The 20,183-nt window shown below is 36.3% G+C and overlaps 2 protein-coding genes and 1 long non-coding RNA gene across 7 annotated transcripts; 1 reads left to right on the top strand and 2 right to left on the bottom strand.

Annotated features, from left to right (window-relative positions):
* Nucleotides 1–8,148: 8,148 nt before the first annotated feature.
* On the bottom strand, nt 8,149–10,641 carry LOC148296660 (GDSL esterase/lipase At5g03610-like). Of its 2 annotated transcripts, none has more exons than XM_088249455.1 (5): nt 10,467–10,641; nt 10,120–10,320; nt 9,278–9,528; nt 8,670–8,976; nt 8,149–8,460 (listed from the first exon to the last, which is right to left on the bottom strand). In XM_088249455.1, exons 1-5 carry the CDS (start codon nt 10,528–10,530, stop codon nt 8,243–8,245), a joined length of 1,041 nt encoding a protein of 346 aa, XP_088105581.1. In that variant the 5' UTR covers nt 10,531–10,641; the 3' UTR covers nt 8,149–8,242. The 2 variants fall into 2 exon arrangements, with proteins under 2 accessions (XP_088105581.1, XP_088105582.1); XM_088249456.1 differs by having other exon boundaries at nt 10,120–10,317; nt 10,467–10,639.
* Nucleotides 10,642–11,689: 1,048 nt separating this feature from the next.
* Nucleotides 11,690–15,450, bottom strand: LOC110766706 (organelle RRM domain-containing protein 1, chloroplastic-like). Its single transcript, XM_088247759.1, has 9 exons — nt 15,000–15,450; nt 14,819–14,916; nt 14,377–14,617; nt 14,190–14,287; nt 14,038–14,103; nt 12,636–12,725; nt 12,295–12,363; nt 12,100–12,206; nt 11,690–11,935 (listed from the first exon to the last, which is right to left on the bottom strand). Exons 1-9 carry the CDS (start codon nt 15,353–15,355, stop codon nt 11,846–11,848), a joined length of 1,215 nt encoding a protein of 404 aa, XP_088103885.1. The 5' UTR covers nt 15,356–15,450; the 3' UTR covers nt 11,690–11,845.
* A 699-nt stretch (nt 15,451–16,149) lies between these two features.
* Nucleotides 16,150–18,266, top strand: LOC110773906 (uncharacterized). Of its 4 annotated transcripts, none has more exons than XR_015833440.1 (4): nt 16,150–16,528; nt 16,779–16,906; nt 17,059–17,794; nt 17,939–18,266. It is a non-coding gene; the product is annotated as an uncharacterized LOC110773906 (long non-coding RNA). The 4 variants fall into 4 exon arrangements; XR_002529385.2 differs by having other exon boundaries at nt 16,152–16,483; XR_015833441.1 differs by having other exon boundaries at nt 16,153–16,906; nt 17,059–17,168; nt 17,733–17,794.
* The last annotated feature ends 1,917 nt before the right edge of the window (nt 18,267–20,183 follow it).

Below are 20,183 nucleotides of genomic sequence, written 5' to 3'. Positions count from 1 at the left end.
AGCAAAGACAGTTAGAACACTGCTTCCGATTTGAATCCCAGTTCACAAGTCAACAATAACGAGATTTCTCTCGTTACAAATTTGGTTCAGCAAAAGCCAAGACAAGCAGAGTTTGAGTTTTCTCAAATACGAAAACCTCAACAAATTTATGGAGAGCCCTGACTAAGCAGCACAGGTACCACAGTACACCTCCAGCTCAAGTCCAGCCACTTCTGTCCCTTTCAGACTGGAGAAGTCCCCAATTATGCCCATCCAAAAGCCTTCCAGGGCTTGAAATAGATTGAAGCTCTGCCAAACTCAAGCTTTGGTATCGATTTGCAGCCGAAGCCTAACAGTTGAAGCTGTTAAAAGTCCAGTCCAACACAGACACATCCAGTCCAGTCCAGAACAGAGGCAACTATCCAGACAGAAATGGAAGCGCAGCCCTTCTTTTGTCTTTTTATAGTCAGTTTTCCCTTTTTGAGTCCTGTAAGAGGGAGTTCTGCCTGAAATTAGTTCAATTTGTTATCATTTATTCTGGCCAGAACTACCGGTTTTATATTGAGAAAAATTATAAAGTCCTTACCAGTCTAAGGCATAGAAAAGAACTTACTTGGGAGATATTCCTCACCCAAATTCACAATCGTTTTGTTCAAGAGTCAATAGCTTGGGGCGCAAGTTATCCTTACTCTCAAAGTCTGTTAGGATTGAAAAATTGCTAACGGTGGCACGCTCAACACATAAAGAAAGTTAATTTATTGACCAAATAATGGTCTTTGAATTAATGGGGAACTTTACCCTACCATCATAGGAAACAAATTAAAACGGGTGAACAGGGTTTAAACCCTAAAAATATTTATGATGTACCTCACCCTAAACCCTAAAACACTACTGTACTTGGATGGGCCTCAGTGACCAAATCATCCCTTTGTTCAAGCGCCCCCTTCTTACCACAAAGATACTGCAACTAAGATCAATAGGCATCATGCCAACAGCATCTAGTCCAATGAAAAAAGATATAGACTTGCAGACTAGTAGACCTATATTATTTGTTTTAGGGTTCATCTTTTTGCTCACTATAAGCAGGGGCAACCCTGAGGGTGTGCAAGTGGTGCCACCGCACAAGGCCTCCAATTTTTTAGGGCCCCAATTCTTTTTAACGTACATGTTAAATATTGTATATATAAAACCCACGTAGGACATTTACACAAGGACGGGTTTGGTAGCCATGTTTTGCTGCACTATAACTTCTACTTATGGCGTGGGTTAGAGGCCCACTTGTGTACATCAATGATTACAGTTTTACATTGAGTTTTTTTTTTTTTTTTTCGTTTTTCTATTGTAACGGCAACAATAAAAGAAATAAAAATTCATGTCTCCTCCTTAAACTCTTATTTTCTACCAAGTAATAATCATTACCAATCTATCGCTTTGGCTCTTTTTTCAATCCTTTAATTTTATTTTTTCCAATATCAAGGATTTCAATATCACAAATTGAAAACACTAATTCTTAAATTCATAAAGGGCTAAGGGAAAAAATAAATATCATAAAGGGCACTCAAAATCAAATAATCAAATTGAAATCTCAATTTAAATTCAAGTATATATCTAAATTTCAATCTACATGACATGTCTCATCATGCTGATTGTTTACAAGTCTTTATATATTTAAATTTTACTATATACAAGTCTTTATATAGTTAACAAGCACTGAAAGGAAAACCTAGTCTTTATACTGAACATACTGGTACTTAAGTTTCTCAAATTGAAATGTCAAAAATGTTATAAATTTGATTTGTGATTTGCATGCTAATTGATGATGATTTTTTATTTAAAAAATAAAATTGTTGTATGCCACAATATAAGTTTGTGTTAGATTATGTGAGAGTCTCAGTTTAAGTTTCACATTGGACCCCCAAAATCTCAAGCCCGGCCCTAACCATAGGAGGACTCACTAGAATAGTCATGGAAAATTCTGGGCTACACCAGGTCATCAAGCTTTTGGTGAAGTTTTCACGCTGCTCATTTAAGTTTACAGGTCTGTATAGTCAACTCGATCCTATGACTGGGCCTAGGCAGTTCTCCAGAAGGGTATCGTCAAGACCTCTCGAGACGAGAATAGACGAAGGGAAGGAAGGAAATCTTTTCCCGGATCAATGATCTAGAGGGGAAACTAAGTTATGAGCTACCCCCTCAACTGTTTGATGGGGGCTATGCTAGTATCATAGCCATCTATCTCTATAGTATCCCGCAATTACTGCTCCTTCTTGTCCTTCTTTTAGTTCTTGATAGCACAGGAAAGAGACTGTTCTCAATCCTTGGCCGTCCTTTGTCCTCTTTTGATAATACCATAGATGCTATTGGTCCCGATCTTCGATTCAATCTGGGAATGGTTGTTAAAGAGACCCGTGGTAATCGTCTTTTTTTATTTATCTGAGGTCTTAGCTATCCTACTCACTTTTCTTTTTTCTTTTTCTTGTTCTTGTTGTTCTTGTTGGGCTACACTAGGTTATCAAGCTTTTGGTGAAATTTTCACGCTGCTCATTTAAGTTTACAGGTCTGTATAGTCAACTAGATCATATGACTGGGCCTAGGCAGTTCTCCAGAAGGCTATCGTCAAGACCTCTTGAGACGAGAATATATGAAGGGAAGAAAGGAAATCTTTTCCCGGCAATGATCTAGAGGGGAAACTAAGTTATGAGCTACCCCCTCAAATGTTTGATAGGGGCAATGCTAGTCTCATAGCCATCTATCTCTATAGTATCTCCCAATTCCTTCTCCTTCTTGTCCTTCTTGTAGTTCTTGATAGCACATGAAAGGGATTGTTCTCGGTCCTTGGCCATCCTTTGTCCTCTTTTGATAATACCATAAATGCTATTGGTCCCGATCTTCAATTCAATCTGGGAATGGTTGTTAAAGAGATCCGTGGTAATCGTTTTTTTTTTGTTTTATCCGAGGTCTTAGCTATCCTACTCACTTTTCTTTTTTCTTGTTGTTCTTGTTGGGCTAGATCAGGTCACCAGGATTTTGGTGAAGTTTTCACGCTACTCATTTAAGTTTACAGGTCTGTATAGTCAACTCGATCCTATGACTAGGCCTAGGCAGTTCTCCAGAAGGGTATCGTCAAGACCTCTCGAGACGAGAAAAGACGAAGGGAAGGAAAGAAATCTTTTCCCGGATCAATGATCTAGAAGGGAAACTAAGTTATGAGCTACCCCCTCAACTGTTTGATGGGGGCTATGCTAGTCTCATAGCCATCTATCTTTATTGTATCCCGCAATTCCTACTCCTTCCTGTCCTTCTTGTAGTTCTTGATAGCACAGGAAAGGGATTGTTCTTGGTCCTTGGCCGTCCTTTGTCCTCTTTTGATAATACCATAGATGCTATTGGTCCCGATCTTCAATTCAATCTGGGAATGGTTGTTAAAGAGACTCGTGGTAATCGTTTTCTTTTCTTTATTCGAGGTCTTAGCTATCCTACTCACTTTTTTTTTTTTTTGTTCTTGTTGGGCTACACCAGGTCATCAAGCTTTTGGTGAAGTTTTCACGCTGCTCATTTAAGTTTACAGGTCTGTATAGTTGTTGCGTCGATTCAGCTGCACCAAAATGGATTCAGCTGCATCCTCAACTTGTGATACTCGCAAGTGCACGAGCCATTCGGTAGTATAGCATATGTAAGTGCGAGGTCGATTCCACAAGGATTGGTGATTGAATAATCCAATTCAGTTTTCCTACACAAAACAGAAAAACAAGAAAGAAAATAAATAAAACAAGGAAAAAGAAAAGAAAATAACTCAAGCAGATAAGTTCCCAAGTTCAACTAGATTAACGGATTGATTCTAGCTAAAGTATGATTAAGCCATGATGTCTGGTCCTAACCTTGTATTCCTAATTCTCTAATTTGATCATCTGTTGTCTAACCTAAACTAAGCATTAGGAATCCATTAAGCATAGAAGAACATTTTAAACAACCAAGTATGTATCTAATCCCTGTTGTCGAATGTCCATACATACTCTTCCTATTCATAGTTCAATTCGAATTAAAGCATGGTGTCTACTCTTAATTCAAACCAAGATAGCTAACATGCAAGCCTAAATGGTGATCAATCATTCAAACTAGCATATTAACTTATAAGCATAATGAATAAGAACAAAAACCATAATTGAAACTTGGAAACTAATCAAACTTGAAACTAAAGAAAATAATTTACATAACAATGAAAAGTAAAGTGGAACTAAGAAAAACTTAAGGAGAATTTCAGCACAAAGATTTCATTACAACAATTGAAAACTAGAAAGAGAAACTAAGAGAATTTGAGGGAGAGAAGAGAGGGGAGCTCTAGAGAAGTGTTTGAGAGCTCCCCCCTTTGGAGGTGTTTTTTGAAGCTTGAAGACTTCTCTAGTTATAGGCTAAGAGGGAGGAACATTATGATGAATTCCAACACCACCATTCCTCTTTTAATACAATCCATAACTCACACTTCATCTTGTCTATGTTAGTGTGGTTGGAATCAATTCCATCCCATACTTCTTTTGCTGCACCTCAAGCTTTCTTCACTTGGAATTTCAAAGGTGTTCAATTGTGGCTGCCTTTTGCTGCCAACTCATGTGGGTTTTCTTTTGGTTGCTGGAAAAAACGATTCTTCAGAACCAGGCTTGGTGTAGGAAGGCCTGAGGTTTCAATATGTATCCAATGGGGCTCAAATTTGGATATGTCATAATAGACACCCATTGGAACAACTTTTATGAAGAATGTATTCCCATCTGAGCAGTACAAGTGTACGTTTTGGGCCTTGCAAGTTGACTGCCGAAAATATACTGGAATTGACTCATGGTGTGCATTTTGATGGGCCCACGGATTGGGCTTGGCTTCATCAATTGATACGTTTGAGCAGTCCATCTTGCAGTTCAGAATCTCTTCTTTCCAACCACATATTAATTGGGCCAATACAAGTTGGGAGGAGGAAGTTAAGGCCGAAACAAATTGCTAACTCAGTCTGCTCATTTTTGCACCATTTTGCATCTTTTCCTATCCAAAGCCACCATTGCTACCTAAGGCCCAATGAACTGAATGATAAACAGAAAAGGGATTAAAAGCACAAATTTAACTCAATAACATAACCAAATCATAAGCTAGAGGGGTACAAAATGATATACAATTATGAACTGATCAATAGTCAACTCAATCTATGACTGGGCCTAGGCAGTTCTCCAGAAGGGTATCGTCAAGACCTCCCGAGACGAGAATAGACGAAGGGAAGGAAGGAAATCTTTTCCCGGATCAATGATCTAGAGGGGAAACTAAGTTATGAGCTACCCCCTCAACTGTTTGATGGGGGCTATGCCAGTCTCATAGCCATCTATCTCTAAAGTATCTCGCAATTTGTGAAACCCTATATATATATTTTTAATATATATATATATATATATATATATATATATATATATATATTATATTTTGGGAAATTAAATATTTTGTTACATATTTAGTTCATAACATAGATAGTTAAATCTATATTGTTTTATGTATTGTTTTAATAAATATTTATATCTTATTTTATTACATATATTATTCTACTATATATACCTTGTTCTATTATATACATGTATATGTTTTAAAATAGCTCTTGTTATTACGTGTCAAAGTAGAAACCTATTAAGTAGTAAGGCTAGCCAACTCACCAAGAAGATAAGAATAGGATTAGAGGAATTGGAAGAGATAAAGACATTCTTCCTTATCTGTTTTACATATTACTTGGTTAGGAAGTATAAATCAACCGCCATCAACCCATCCAATAGGAAGTGTTTTATTGCCGACTTTATTCTAGTATAAATAGGAAGCTTACAAGTTATTTACTACTACTTCCAAAGATAACAAACTTACAACGTGAGAGAGAGAGAGAGAGAGAGAGAGAGAGGTTTGAGTGGTAATATATGAAGATAGGTAGATAGGTTGTCTTGCCAATTTATTTAAAGGGTTCTCATTAGCGAGGTGAGTGGTTTATGTAATGTGTTCTAAAAGTTCTTATTTTGCGATAAAATATAAAAACCATGAATTATCGTGGATTTGTTCTATTTACAAATATCTCTCTATTTCAAGTCAAGTATGTCTAATTTGGTGCAATCTTTCACACTATATATTGATTGGAATATGAAGTATGTATTATTCATGGAACACGAGAACTTCAATGTTGGAATATCCGAGGGATAGATGTACCACACGGGGACATAGGGCAGTGAAGCCAATATAGGGATCACGTGGTTGGTTACATGCTATGAAGGATAACCAGGATATGAAGGGATGATGTGATATGATCTGGATTGGTGTATTTTTTTATATGATATTTTCTAGAGTGTGTAAAACGGCATTGCTTGACTGGCATATTACATAATCTACTCACTGAGCGGTGGTTGCTCATCCCTCACCTTGTTTAATTTTTCAGATGAATTAGTGGGCAAGACAAGGACTAAACCAGTTGAGGATGAATTAGATGAGAGTGTTAGAGCTTTATTTATTATTTGTAAAGTTGTAAGATTTTGGGATCTACTTCTATAATAGAAGTTTATTTTAAACTATGTTTCGGCTTCCTTTTTATTTCTTTATTTTTATAAGAAAAGTTTTATTTTATGCTTCGGATTTCTTTGTATTTTATTTTACTTTTTATTTTCTCACGCACTGGGCGCGGGGTTTCCACCTATCCCCGGGTCCGGGGCGTGACACAATTCCTTCTCCTTCTTGTCCTTCTTTTAGTTCTTGATAGCACAGGAAAGAGACTGTTCTCGGTCCTTGGCCGTCCTTTGTCCTCGTTTGATAATACCATAGATGCTATTGGTCCCAATCTTCGATTCAATCTAGGAATGGTTGTTAAAGAGACCCGTGGTAATCATCTTTTTTTTTTCTTTATCCGAGGTCTTAGCTATCCTACTCACTTTTCTTTTTTCTTTTTCTTGTTCTTGTTGAGATATCTCAAAATTGTCATTGCACACTGCTTTTGTGGGAGCCAAATTCTAGCAAAACCCTAGGTCAAATATTTCCTTCCATTTGGGGATTATTTGACCTAATTGGGAGTTACTCAATTTAATTGGGAGTTACCTGATTTAATTGGGATTGATTTGATTCCTACCTTAATTATCAAATCCCTAATTAAGCCAATCTCGCAAAATCAGGGAAGAATAATTCCTTTCCATCTGCAGAATTATTCTTCTAAAACCTTAGCCTCAGAGGCCCCTATAAATAGATGGCTATGCACAAGCGTTGAGGTACGTCTAAATTCCTACTGAAACTCTGCAGAGATTATCCCTCACAAACCCTAGCCGCCATACTCTCTCTCCCTTTTACACAAGGCTCCAGCCACCACTCACGGCTTCGCCCACCCAGTTTACACCTTACATATATATCTCCGTACCCTATTTAGCTATTGTTTTCCCTAAATCAATTGAACTAACTTAGGTATAGGAGGGCCTTTGGCCAACACCCCTTAGGTGTGGTCCTCTTATTTCAATCTATTTTGCAGGGAGAAAGAGGTGGCAAAGAAGAAAGGGTAATCTTTCAATCGAATATCCTCGTGGGAAGAAATAGCTCCCACAGCTTTCCTTAGGTTTAAAGAACCCCTATGACACATTGGCAAGGTGTCTAATAAAACCCCCCTCCTCTTCTTAACTTTGGCAAAATAAATATATATATCAATAGGCATGATATGTCCCCTAAAATACTAGTAAATTGTAAAATATTAATCTAATTGTATATTAACCTATAGTATGGAAATCTCCCCTTATTGAATTGAAAACTAAAGCGCTAATGCGCCTTATATATATTTTGTAAAGCAACCTTTCGCGCTAGGAGCTCACATTTTTTGTCTGGGTGGAAGCAAGCGGCAGGGCTTGCTTAACCGGACAGTTAGTCTATTCAATAACACATGTTAAAATACTTCATTTTAGCTTAACTAAGAAAATGTGGAATTCGAAAGTACATTACAGTGTCACTGTAGCTCGTTGCGAATGTGTTTTTATTTTGCACAAAGAAGATATGCGAATGCATATTTATTAAGCGTGGATGCTAATTTTAATGTTTTCTATGGATACCTTATATCTTATCTGCTGGCTTCTTATTCTAGCTAGTTAAAATCACACTATTTGTACTTCTATCATGCAAAGAAGTTGATAAAGTATCAAGCAATCCAACCACCTATTAGTCTCTTTTATATCTATTATGATATATTGGGTAAACCAACCTTTTAGGGCCAATATTTAAACTACACAACAAATCACAAATACAATTGACAAAGAGAAGATTTTATAGCGGAATAAACTTCATGCCAGCCATTCTGCGAAGGGTGAATCATGTCCCAAAAGAAAGAAAGTTTGGGCTTATCGCATACAATGTACTTCTTTGCTCCACTCTCATTCACACTTCCGCATGAGTATTCGTTGCTCACCCCAACACAACATGGCTTCAATGGATTAATCTGGAGTGTCGAGTATCCTGCTATCCAAAAAAAAGTTAAAGTAGTATACATGAGTTTATATTTCTTGACCACCTTCTATACAGATGAGGAGGGCCCACATAGGTGATATCGACCTTTATTAGAAAGGTAGTGAGCAAGGTGATGAGTAAATGTGACATATCCGAAAGTAATACTAGTAGAAAGGACAAAATTACCGCTCACCACAAAGAGTTAATTAATTAATTACCTTGATGGTGTTTTGGGAGCATAATTGCAGACAGAGATGCGTTATAAAGATCCAAGATTACAAATGAAGATTTCTTAGTCTCCTTGTTCAACTCTTCAACTTTTTGACGCAAAATCTGGTTATGGAAAATTGAAACCAAATTGGCAGCTTCACTACAATTCTGATATGAAAGAAAGGAAGTCATGCGGGGCAGACATCCCAGGGGCCCTATTTCTGTAACAGCTATTTTTCTCACTCCCAACCCATGTATACGCTCTAGATCCACAGCAAGCTGCTTAATAATGAATTTGGTGACCGCTGCGAAATCCTGAAGATATGATAATTGTGCGGTACAATAATAGTTAAGTAAAATTTTAGAACTGTCACATGAACTCGTATGTTATTTTTTATTTTTTTACATTAGAGAAAAACTTATGTCATCTCGATTTTTCAAAATCCATGATTTGGCTCCATATGCTAACTCTGTTACAGAATCTATTACAGAAAATCAGTGTTGTACACATGTCTCACTTAAATTATTAAATAAAAATAAAATAAAATAAAAGCTTTCCGACTTGCCTACATTGCATGCATGTCAACAAACAGATAGAGTTAGCTTAACCACTTACCTTAGTGTGGTTACCCGCAACTGATACGAGAGCAATGGACGAGTTAACGACGTCGTTTTTGGTACTATAGAGTTTTTGTTCAAGCAGCTGTTGGAAAAAGTCGATTTGGGTGGTCAAGTTTGGTCCACCAAACACTGTATCAAAAACACCTGTCCCTCCATATGCAAAGTTCATCCCAGACTCCAGTTTTGATTTCTTCACAAATTTTCTCAATGTGTAAGGCACTGGAGAGCCTATGCCCAAAAAGGAAGCTGCAATACATTGCAACATCTCAGAGAGGCATTTCATAAAACAAAATTAAAATAAATTAAAATATTGGTTTTTTTCTTGTTTTCTTTTTGTTTTTAGAATTTGGTTAAACAAACAATAATGCAATTACAAATTAAAATATAGATAAAATCATGCACTCACAATCCCAATCTAGTAGTAAGAGTAGTGTATTTTAAGGGGTGTAAAGCAACTTTAACATCCTCTTTACATATCCGAAGGGTGTAAATATAGTTTTTGCTCCAATGGTGAATATGTAAATCCAAAGATGTATATTTGATTTTCTTGTCTAAATTTGTTTTTGTTTTTGTTTTTTTTTTTGGTTTTGTTAACTTTATAAAATTTATTTTATGCGTGTTACGGTTTAATTTATTTTTGCAAATAAATAGACCTAAAAATATATATTTGAATTGTCCATGTTTAAATAATATATGAAGAGTAATTTCTTGTCAAATATTTCACATGTAAACGTACTAGAAAAAGTAAAATTCAACTATAGAGGCAAACATACACTCATAATCTAACATATATTTTTGGATTGAGGAAAATACTCTTAAGAGAGAAAGAAAAGGAACCTATATAATCAGTGAGCACGAAACCATCTGAAAATCGACCAGCTGGCTTTCTCGGAAAATTGATGCCATAAGGTTCCTTCCATGAAGCAGACACAGATTTTCCAGTATTTCCAGTATCAGCATACGAATCCCCGAAAACGAAAAGCTTCACAGAACCATGACGATTATGACGATGATGGTGATGATGTGCTTCAAGAACTTCTTCCATTATATATCAAAGGCAATAAGGGACAAAGAGTAAATATGACAATATAATACATTTTTCTTTGTCTAAATAATAATTTGTGGCTACAGTTAATATATGATTATCAAGAACATGTATATTTGTTTTTGTACTTAGCACTAACCTGTAAATGTGGCGATGTATAAAAGGAAGAGACAAGAAGAGGCTATGGCTGTTTGCTTCTCCATCTAAAAGCAGAGATTTCGGATGTGTTGAAAAATAAAGAACTATATGATATGAAGTGATATTGTGGGTGGAAGAAACTGGCAGTCTTATATATATATATATATATATATGAGCATCATGATGCAAAGCAATAGGTTAGGTTTTACAGCTTAGAAAAGGGGCTCGAGAAAATGCATAGATGATTACAATGATTAAGGGGTGTATTCATAGACAAATTATTAAATACTTTCATACAGTATAAAAGTCACTAGTTATTTAGCAAGACTTTTGCTCTTAACCATTAGCCTTAAAAGTATGGAAAAGTCATTTATTTAATAAGTTTTTTAAAAGTCATTAACTTTTTGGATATCGCCAAACTTTTAAAGACTTTCTAAAAGTCATTACTGAATACCACCAAACTTTTATAAACTCCTTAAAAATCTAAATTGAATACCACCAGGCTTTTAAAAATCATTAAAAGTTTGAATTAGATACACCCCCTTAAAATTAAATGAAATGCGAGAAAATTAGTAAATTCTAAATTTTGGTGACATTAGTACTATTTCCATTCGTGGAATTTTCCATTCTATAAACATTCTGATGTGTATCTTTTCTAAATTTGGTGACCTTATTGGTACTATTTCTCTATAATAAAAAATCATAATTACAGTATCCATAAATAGACTTACTTCAAAGCCAAACAAATTATTTTGATTTAAAAGTCTTCATAACTTGAGCAGATGAAATGAGTTAAAAGTCACCCCATTTAGAGTTTGTATCATGAATGGTCCCTGAATTTTTCAAAAGTCTTCATTTGAGTCCTCAAACTTTTAAACCAATGAATGTGGTCCTTAAACCGTCAACTACCAAGTTTGATTCTGGATGCTATTGGCCTGCATTCTGTGAGGGCCAGCCTAGAGCCTTACATCGTTATCCTGGCCCAAATGAGAGGAGAAATGAGATCACTGTGCCGTTTGTGGTAGCCACTTGGGCCATATTTTAAAAGGGAGAAGGCACAAGGAGCCAACAGCTGAATGCCACTATCCTGCATTTTAGGACTCGAGATATCACTTTGGAAAAATAATGGAAAAATAGCAGATTCTAGGATGGTTTAAGAGCATTTGGGTACACTTCCTTATTAGCCGGTTTTTAGGGGCAAGTTCTGCCCATGGGCTCTTAACATTGCAACAGAAAATATGTAGGTCAATTCTTTGAAAATGCAAAAATATTGTGGTACTGACAAAGTTCCTTATATGAACTCAATGTCAATATTTAGGATGCTGGGCACAAAATAATTCAATTCTTAGTGACAAATCTCTCTATAACCTTCTCTCTCTTTCATCTGGTTGCTGGTCTGCTCTGACTCCTGCTGTATCTTGGAGGGCTAGTCTTGGCAACATCAACAACTATCATCCAGCCATTAATGATCTGCAAGAATCATCAACAAAAAATAGGCTAAGCTTTCCTCTTCAGAATGTTGGATCTGTTTTATGAACATGTAAAACATGTAAACCAAAGACAAGAAAGACTACGCTTACGTGTTTGATTTATTCGAATCAGTTTATAAAAATGAAGAGCATGTTGAAACTTGCCTTGCCATTCATCTCTCTGAGTGCTGCACTAGCAGCTTCCTCCGTGGTGTATTCTATGAATGCATAACCTTTGGACCTTTTAGAAATTTTGTCCATTATTATTTTAACTGTTGAGGCAAACATTTAATTAGAATGAGCATATACTGCCATCAAATTGAAAATCCCATTTTATGCTTTAAAAAAAAAGTGTAGTACCTTCAACAAGCTCACCAAAGCCTTCAAATGCTGCCCGGAGGGTTTTCTCAGATGTATAAAATGATAAGCCTGTTCAGAAACTAAAATCTTTTTAGCAATTTCAAGTGAATATGCAATGAGAGGGAGAAAGAAGCTACACATATTGAAGAATATCGAGATCTTTTGAATAATTACAACGGATAACTCTAGTAAAGAGTTAAAACATAGTTAGCATTACAGGGGTATTTTTGATTGCCTATTTGAAAATATTAGGCTACCAAAGAATCAGATTAACAAGCAAGCAATTATATGTAAATAAATGAACATCAATGTTTCACATCAGAATAAAAGTTGCAACATACCAGTAACAAAAAGTTTCTTTGTTTTTGTCGGGGTTGTTTCACTTGCCTCTCCAGATGTCGACAGATCCGTAGAACTCTGCAAATTCTTACCTGAGAAACACATATTCATAACTCATTGACATTGTTTACAGGTGGAATCTATTGCTGTAATGGTTAGCATTGGTGCCATTAAATAGAAAAGGACCCGAATAATGTTGGGAAAAAACAACTATCATCAATTGCACTCTTAAAAAGAAAATTTTAAAAAAAAAACCATAATAGTTTGTAATTACGAATAATAATGTCAGGTTGTTAACAACCCATTTCATGTTCCTTCGGGAATCTTTAACTTCATATAAACCATCAGCAATAAACAAAAATGACTGAGGTGAAAAAATTATATTGAAATCACTAATAAATGCGGGTTCCTACTACTTGATAAACATGGTACAAAAGATGTCATCCTTTAGTGCAAGGGATTGGGAATAAAGCTAATAATTTAAAGGAAAACTATAGTTCAACACACGTCAAGCTCCATCAGATTATCAGATACTACCAAGCCTCTTCCCAAATATTTAACAATTGTTAAGGAATGAGTAACCAAAATGATGTATTGAAGAACTCTATACGAAAAAATACTCAGGACCAGGAACCCATGACCTGTTATCTGCTGAATCTGTTCTTTCTATGATCAGTAACAGGTCCCTTCTGACAATTATTGGCAAAACTCCAAGACTTTCACATACCATGAAATCAAGCTCTTTCTATTTTTACATTCCAGGATGTGTAATATTTAACTTTGAAATGAGGTTTGCACCATCTCATGGTGTCAGATAACCTACAAATTCGGCTGTAGCAATTATTTCCTTCAGCTTTCTCCTTGTGGTTAATCTCATTTACACCATTTTCTGCCCATATCAAAATTCAAAATATTTCTATGTTTGCGGGATGCTGTGATTTCTATTGCATGGCCATACACCTTCACAATCTTAACAATTGCTCTGAAAATCTTCTTGTGTTATACATTATCAAAGTCTTCCCAATTCCTATTCATTTGTTGACCAAGGAACAAAGTCATCTGGGCATCGATCCGCATAACCTTCTAAGTCCAACCTTTTGGACTAAAATTACAATGACACATTTAAATTTTTCAACAAGTAGTAAGAAACAATTCTCTAAGGACATCAAAAGTTACTCAAGAAATTTAATTAAATTGCTCTATAAGTAATCTCATCAGTGACATTGCTCTCTGAAGTTGAAAAGAAGACATTAAGTTTGCAACATCAATTTAAAAGGCATTCAAATCAAGAAGCAAAGCCTAACCTAGCAACGAGTTAGAAGATATTACATCTGATTCTAAGATGATAACCGTAAGTAGATATTATTCAAGAAAGATCTTATAAAAGTTAGAAGAGGAGAAAACCTCCATAATCTTTGTTCTCCGACTCCCAATTCTTGTCAGGCTCGACAGATAAAACACCAGGAACACCTGCAGCATATAGGATCATCATTAGTCCTCAAGAAGACAATTGTTAACACAAATGTGGCATACAGAAACTAAGAGCATACACTAACCAGCTACTTCCCGTGCACACTCTTCATCAAGTTCACAACAGAACCCAAAGTTAGATTGCCAGGAAACATGATAAATACACATTTGTGCATCCTTCTCACTACCAAAAGAGCAAAATACAGTACCAATTAGAAAAACAAAATAGTTTAAGAACGGAAACAGCATTGATGCTCAGAATCTAAGACTTACTTCCCCAAGACCTTTGTTAGTATCTGAGCATAATAATCAACCATTTGCGCCTTTGTAACAACCCCAATGCTGGGTTTATCCATTCGAACGAGCCACCTTTTGGTGTTGGAAAGAGGAAATAAGAAAGTATTTCCACTTTGAGGGTAAGACATAAAACCTGATTGAACATTTGGTGGACTATAATCCTTTTTGGCAGAACTATAATCCGGATCAGGCTTAACTGATAAAACCCCTGGTAAACCTACATAAATTACATACAAATAATTAAGTCATTCAACAACATTAGCAATAACGAATGACCAAACCTCATAAAAGTTCATTATCTCTTCAAACAGAACATCTCAGAAGCACTCATTTCATGACAATCAAAAAAGAACACAAACATCTAGTCTGTAGCAAAAACCAATTCAATAAAACATCAGTGAAAATGATAGAATTTTACATGCGAGCTTGTGGGAAGTTTCTTCCTCAATATCACAGCAAAAGCCAAAATGGGTATCCCAGGAAGCATCATATATACACATTTGAGCATCCTTCTCACTGAAAACAAAAACATTAAAACACAATTCAGGCGAAAATCTAAGCAATGCCATACTGGAGAAAAGAATTTATAGCATACCCACTTGCCCAAAACACTTTGAAGGGTTTTAACATAGTATTCAATAACTTCTTGTTTCGAATGCACCCCTTGTGGAGGAGCCTCCATGAGCACAATCCAGTGCCGGTTGTCACTGGAAGTGGAAGATATAGGAAGAGAAGTGGAAGGTGTCGCTGTTGTTGATGTTGAAGCTGCACATGTTTTAACTGAGAAACAACTACAAGAACTGTGAGAAACAGAATAAAAAGTAAATGGGTTCTTATGGGTTGGTGAGATGGGGAATCTGTGGTTCGTAGTGGGGGTTTGGGACTGGGTTTTGCGAGGTTTGAGTGAGAATTTTGTGGATATGATGAATGTTGCGGAGGGAGACAGAGACTCCATGGCTGCCTGCTATGGGTTCATTTTCATGAGTAGAGGAACTAAGCGCTCTCTCTGCAGCAGCTGCATAATCCTCTGCTTATCTATTGTCTAATCAGACAAATCTTCTGTAGCAATTTTATTCATTTATTTCTTATCAATAACATTCCATATTCCTATTACTTTTAACAATTTCAATAATAAATTTGTATAAGAGCATCCACAGTGGGGGGTGTAAATTCGGGGGTGTAAAGCCACTTTTACATCCCCTTTACACCTCCGGAGGGTGTAAATATGTTTTTTGCTCCAGTGGGGGTGTAAATTCGGGGGTGTAGCCGTGGGTCCCAGCCTTTTATGTTAACTTTTCTTCATTTTCTTCTCTTTTCTCGGGTGGGTCCCGCCTGCAAGGGATGTAAAAATGGATGTAAATATACATTTTATTTTACATCCCCATGGTGGTGATGTATATTTACATTCATTTACATCTCACCATTGGAGACGATTCCAATTACTCGGGGTGTATATTTAACATACACCCCCATATACACCCCCCACTGTGGATGCTCTAAGTCCCTTCTAATCTAAAAGCACTTCCACCCATTTGTCATGGCAAAAGGTAAGGGCATATACTATTCTCGTAAATAGTCACTACTACAATTATGGAAAACCACGACCCTTATTAGACGACTGTAAAACTAAAAACTGTCGTATTTTTAAAAACTAAGAAATATCACGACGGTTCCTTCTAAAACGGTCGAAGTTTAAAACACGCTAGACAAAATTACGATGCTACCTTCTAAAACACCGTCGTGCTTGAAAGGCGCTGGACAAAATTTTACTTAAGTTAAAAAATTTCACACCAGCTCGCTCTCTCTCTAACATTCTCTCTCCCGACCTTTTCAGAAAACCCTCCCTCTCTCTCAACTCCCTTTCTCATCTCTGAAACAGCGTCTCCATGCCACCGTCTTGGTCATTGAGCTTGTTATCTAGGTCACAGATCTCACCGTCCAGTTCACTGAGGTGGCCATATCCTTGCTTCCATGTCATTGAGGTCGCCAAAAGTATCGCCTCCACGATTTTCACGAGGAGCAAGAAGCCCTTGCCAACCGCATGAACAACATCAAGCGCAATCTCCTCCCTCACGTCGTCGAGGTCAGCAACCATCTCCTTGCGCAGTCGTGGTCAATGAGGGTTTTAGTAAGAGATTTGGGGCTTTTGCTATTTCAAATCCCTAGTATCCTTTTACTGTTTAGATTTGATTTTCAGTAGTTTTCAAGTATCATACAACTCATACTCTCTCCACTTCTTTGATTGATTGATTGATTTTAATTATTTACATGTTATATTTTTTTTCCATTTGATTCTAAGATGTGGCTCTGTTTGCGTTTCATGCTTTTGATTAATTTACAAGGAAAATTTGGCTATTTGATTACTTGTAAATTTGCAGGGGATTTGGGCCGAACCTTTGATTCAAACAAGACACTGGGCTCTCCATGTAACATCCAATCAATTCTAACTTTTGAAACAGATCAATCCGTAGTGTTTGCTAGTCATGTCCATGCCTGCGAACGCTTTGTAAGTGCTCAAAATAAACCTTTTGAAACAGATCAATCCCTTTTATGCAATGCTTTAATGTTCAATAAATCAGTTGTTGCTCTATTTGCCTTGTATATTAATCATAAGTTACAGTTCCTGATACCATGTCAGTTGTTGATCATATGATTTAGCATGACAGATGCCAATCAGTGTGAAGGTAGCTAGTTCAAGGGAAGGGGGCTTGAGGAAATAGTCTCAAGAAGAGTTTATCAGCAAGAACTACATTTGCTGCATTTGAAGGGTGAGTGAAGTTTGCATTTCTCCAATTATATGGTTGTGTTGTGTTTCTCTTATTGGTAGGTAGGTGGATTTTAGATTTCTAGTTTGTTTTTTTGTTTTTAAGGAATGTAAGTGTTTGTAACTCTTTGATGATATCAGAATAACGGATGCTTCTTGATTACCTGTCTAGGTCCATTCTTTTTTGCAATTATTTAGTGTTGGATAATATGTTGTTGTTGGACAAAAGACCAAGCACTTGATATTTTACCCGTAGCCCATCTTGTCTCTTATATGTTTTAAGCAACAAATGCAACAGCCAAAATGAAATGCATGCTCTCATATGTCATTGTTGTTGGCAAGTATAGAGCCATCTAGTGCATATTCAAGATATGCGAAAGTAAGTACCTTGCTTGGTTGCTTAAATTAATGAATTTGACTTCCTAATGAGATGCATGCTAATTTCTCAACAATCCATGCTCAAATGGAAACATTTGGTCTTTTCTCCATGTTTACAAATATCCAAAAATAGCCTATTTGAGTTGCTGATTGCAGGTAGTCGCTAATATACCCTTTAATATAAGTACAGATGTAGTCAGACAACTTCTTCCAATGGGTGAAATCTTTTCTGAAGTAGTACTCTTACTCCAGGTTGGCATTATTCTATTGTTCTATGATTCTCATTGTTTCAAGTTAAGTAATTATATTATGTAGCCCTGTATTAATAATCCTTTCATTATTGGTAATGTTATATGGATTGTATATCTCACTATTACATTATTTTGGCTTGTTAAGCAATTTCCTATGCCATGGAAGTGGTTCGAACGAAGCTACTCCTAGCTTGGGGGAAGTAGTGTTGGTTCAAGCTGCTGTTAGTGGTAAAAGTGGAAGAAATGCAAAGGAAAATTGGTGATGATGAAGGCATAGCTTTGTATGCATATGGAGAACTTGACTTGAAGGATAATTAGGTATAGGAATTTTGGTGTATTATTGTAATTAGGCTTGTAGCTTGCAGCTTGCAGCTAGCAGCCCTAGAGTACTTTTATTTTTTAGATTTTATTTTGTTCTATTGTACTCTTGATATTCTATTTATGAAAAAAAAAAAAAACAATTTTTGAGTATATATATGTATGGCGTGGGTAATAGCATATTTAGTATATATTTCTTATACCATTGGAAACAAGAAAAAAAAGAAGCTAAAATGTCAAATTACGATGTCAGTGTAACAGTTAATAGACGATGGTTTAATTGAAAAAACCGTCGTTTTAGAGTTAATAGACGACGGTTTTTTCAAAAAATCTGACATCTTTGGATACAATAGACGACGCTTTTTCTCAAAACCGTCGTCTATTACATACAATAGACGACGCTTTTTCTAAAAACCGTCGTCTATTACATCTAATAAACGTCGGTTTTTCAGAAAAAGCGTCGTCTATTATACGTAATAGACGACGATTTTTAGAAAAAGCGTCGTCTTTACAAATAATAGACGACGGTGAATAACCGTCGTAGTTTGGAAATTGAAAAGACGGCAGTCGATTTAACGACGGTTTTTCCCCGTCGTCTATTTCAATTTTTGAAGTAGTGAGTGGCAGCCTTTGCAAAAAGTACGGTGTGTTTCCACTTATTGTCATGGCAACCACTATTTACATGAGATATGAGGAGAGGAATTTGTATAGAGTTTTGGTGTGGGAAGTGAAGAATATGACTAAGTATTTTTTTAGATTTTTTTATAATTTTTTGTTGTTGCTGATGTCATTGCTGACGTCAGCAAATCCAGTCTAGAGGTTAGGCTGGTTTAGCCTACGGACTGGCCCTGTCTCGTGGGGCCCACGGCTTGCCTAGGCAAGCTTGGCCCGCTGGAAGCTGCTGCCTGGGCTCGAGCCTTGTCCTGCCAGGGCTAGGGGTTATAACCATTTTTACTTGAGAGTCCCCTCTCCCCTCCTCTCTTCCTCCCCTCTCCCCTTTCCCTATTTGTCCTTATTTTGTAATAATTTTTCCTCCACTCATCACAGATGGATGCGTCTCAGCATTGGATCTCCACCTGTGTTTCAATGTCGAATCTCTACCACCATCTTTTTTGCGGTTTCTTCATGTTTGGAATAAGTAGCAGAGACTCTTTGAGTTTTATGCTTAGTTTTCACCTCTCATTTTGTGAGAGTTTTTCACCTCTCCTTTGTGAGAGCTTTCCACCTCTCATTTGTGAAAGTTTTATTTGTTTTGTTATGGCTTGTTTTTTTCAAGCTTTATCTATTTTTGGTTGTCTATGAGAGCTTTGCACTCTTAGTTGGAATGTCTATGCCAAAGTCTCTTTGATCTTGTATGATCATTAGTGTAGTAGCCCTAGATTGTCTTAATTTTGATGTTAGATCGCTTCGTTATTGTAATTGCCCTTTGTGGCTAGTGACTTTTTTGGCTGAATTATGAATGCAATTCCATAATTTCTAAAAAATATATATATAAAAATTTCAGTTCATGTCCCCTCAATTGTCATTTATGTCAAAAAATTTCGTTAGTGCCACAACATTGGCCATCCCTTAATTATCTTTCTTTTTTAGGAGTTAATTGCTTTACTACCCCTGAAATTATCGTCACATCTCACATTGTCCGTCAAAAGTTAAAATAGTTCACTTTGCCCTAGTCGTTCTGGTTTTTTTTTTTTTTTTTAATAACAAAGACTAAGCTTTACTCGATCATTTTGGTTATTTATAATGATAAGCGAGTTTTGTTGAGAGTCTAAATCCCACATCGAGGTACATATTAAATGTCTTGCTTAATAGTTTAAATTATGGGGGACTTTTGATTCAACCCAAAATGAGGGAAGTATTTATAAAGAAGGACAAGATTCTAGTGTTTGGACAATAATGCCCTTATTCAATTTTAGATTGCCTAAGGAGTACTTTCTCTATTTTTTAGATGGTGCCAAAAAGTCTTGCTTCTTGCTAGACGTATGGAGCCAAAAAGTTAGATTTTCTTGCTTTGATAAACTTTGGACTGATGTTGCGTCTGCTATTATGTTGCTGGGATGATCTCTTCACAT

This window comes from Prunus avium, chromosome 2 (assembly GCF_965620075.1).
Source record: "Prunus avium chromosome 2, drPruAviu1.hap1.1, whole genome shotgun sequence".
In the NCBI taxonomy this organism is placed as follows: domain Eukaryota; kingdom Viridiplantae; phylum Streptophyta; class Magnoliopsida; order Rosales; family Rosaceae; genus Prunus; species Prunus avium.
This window is presented reverse-complemented; position numbering and strand designations above follow the sequence as displayed.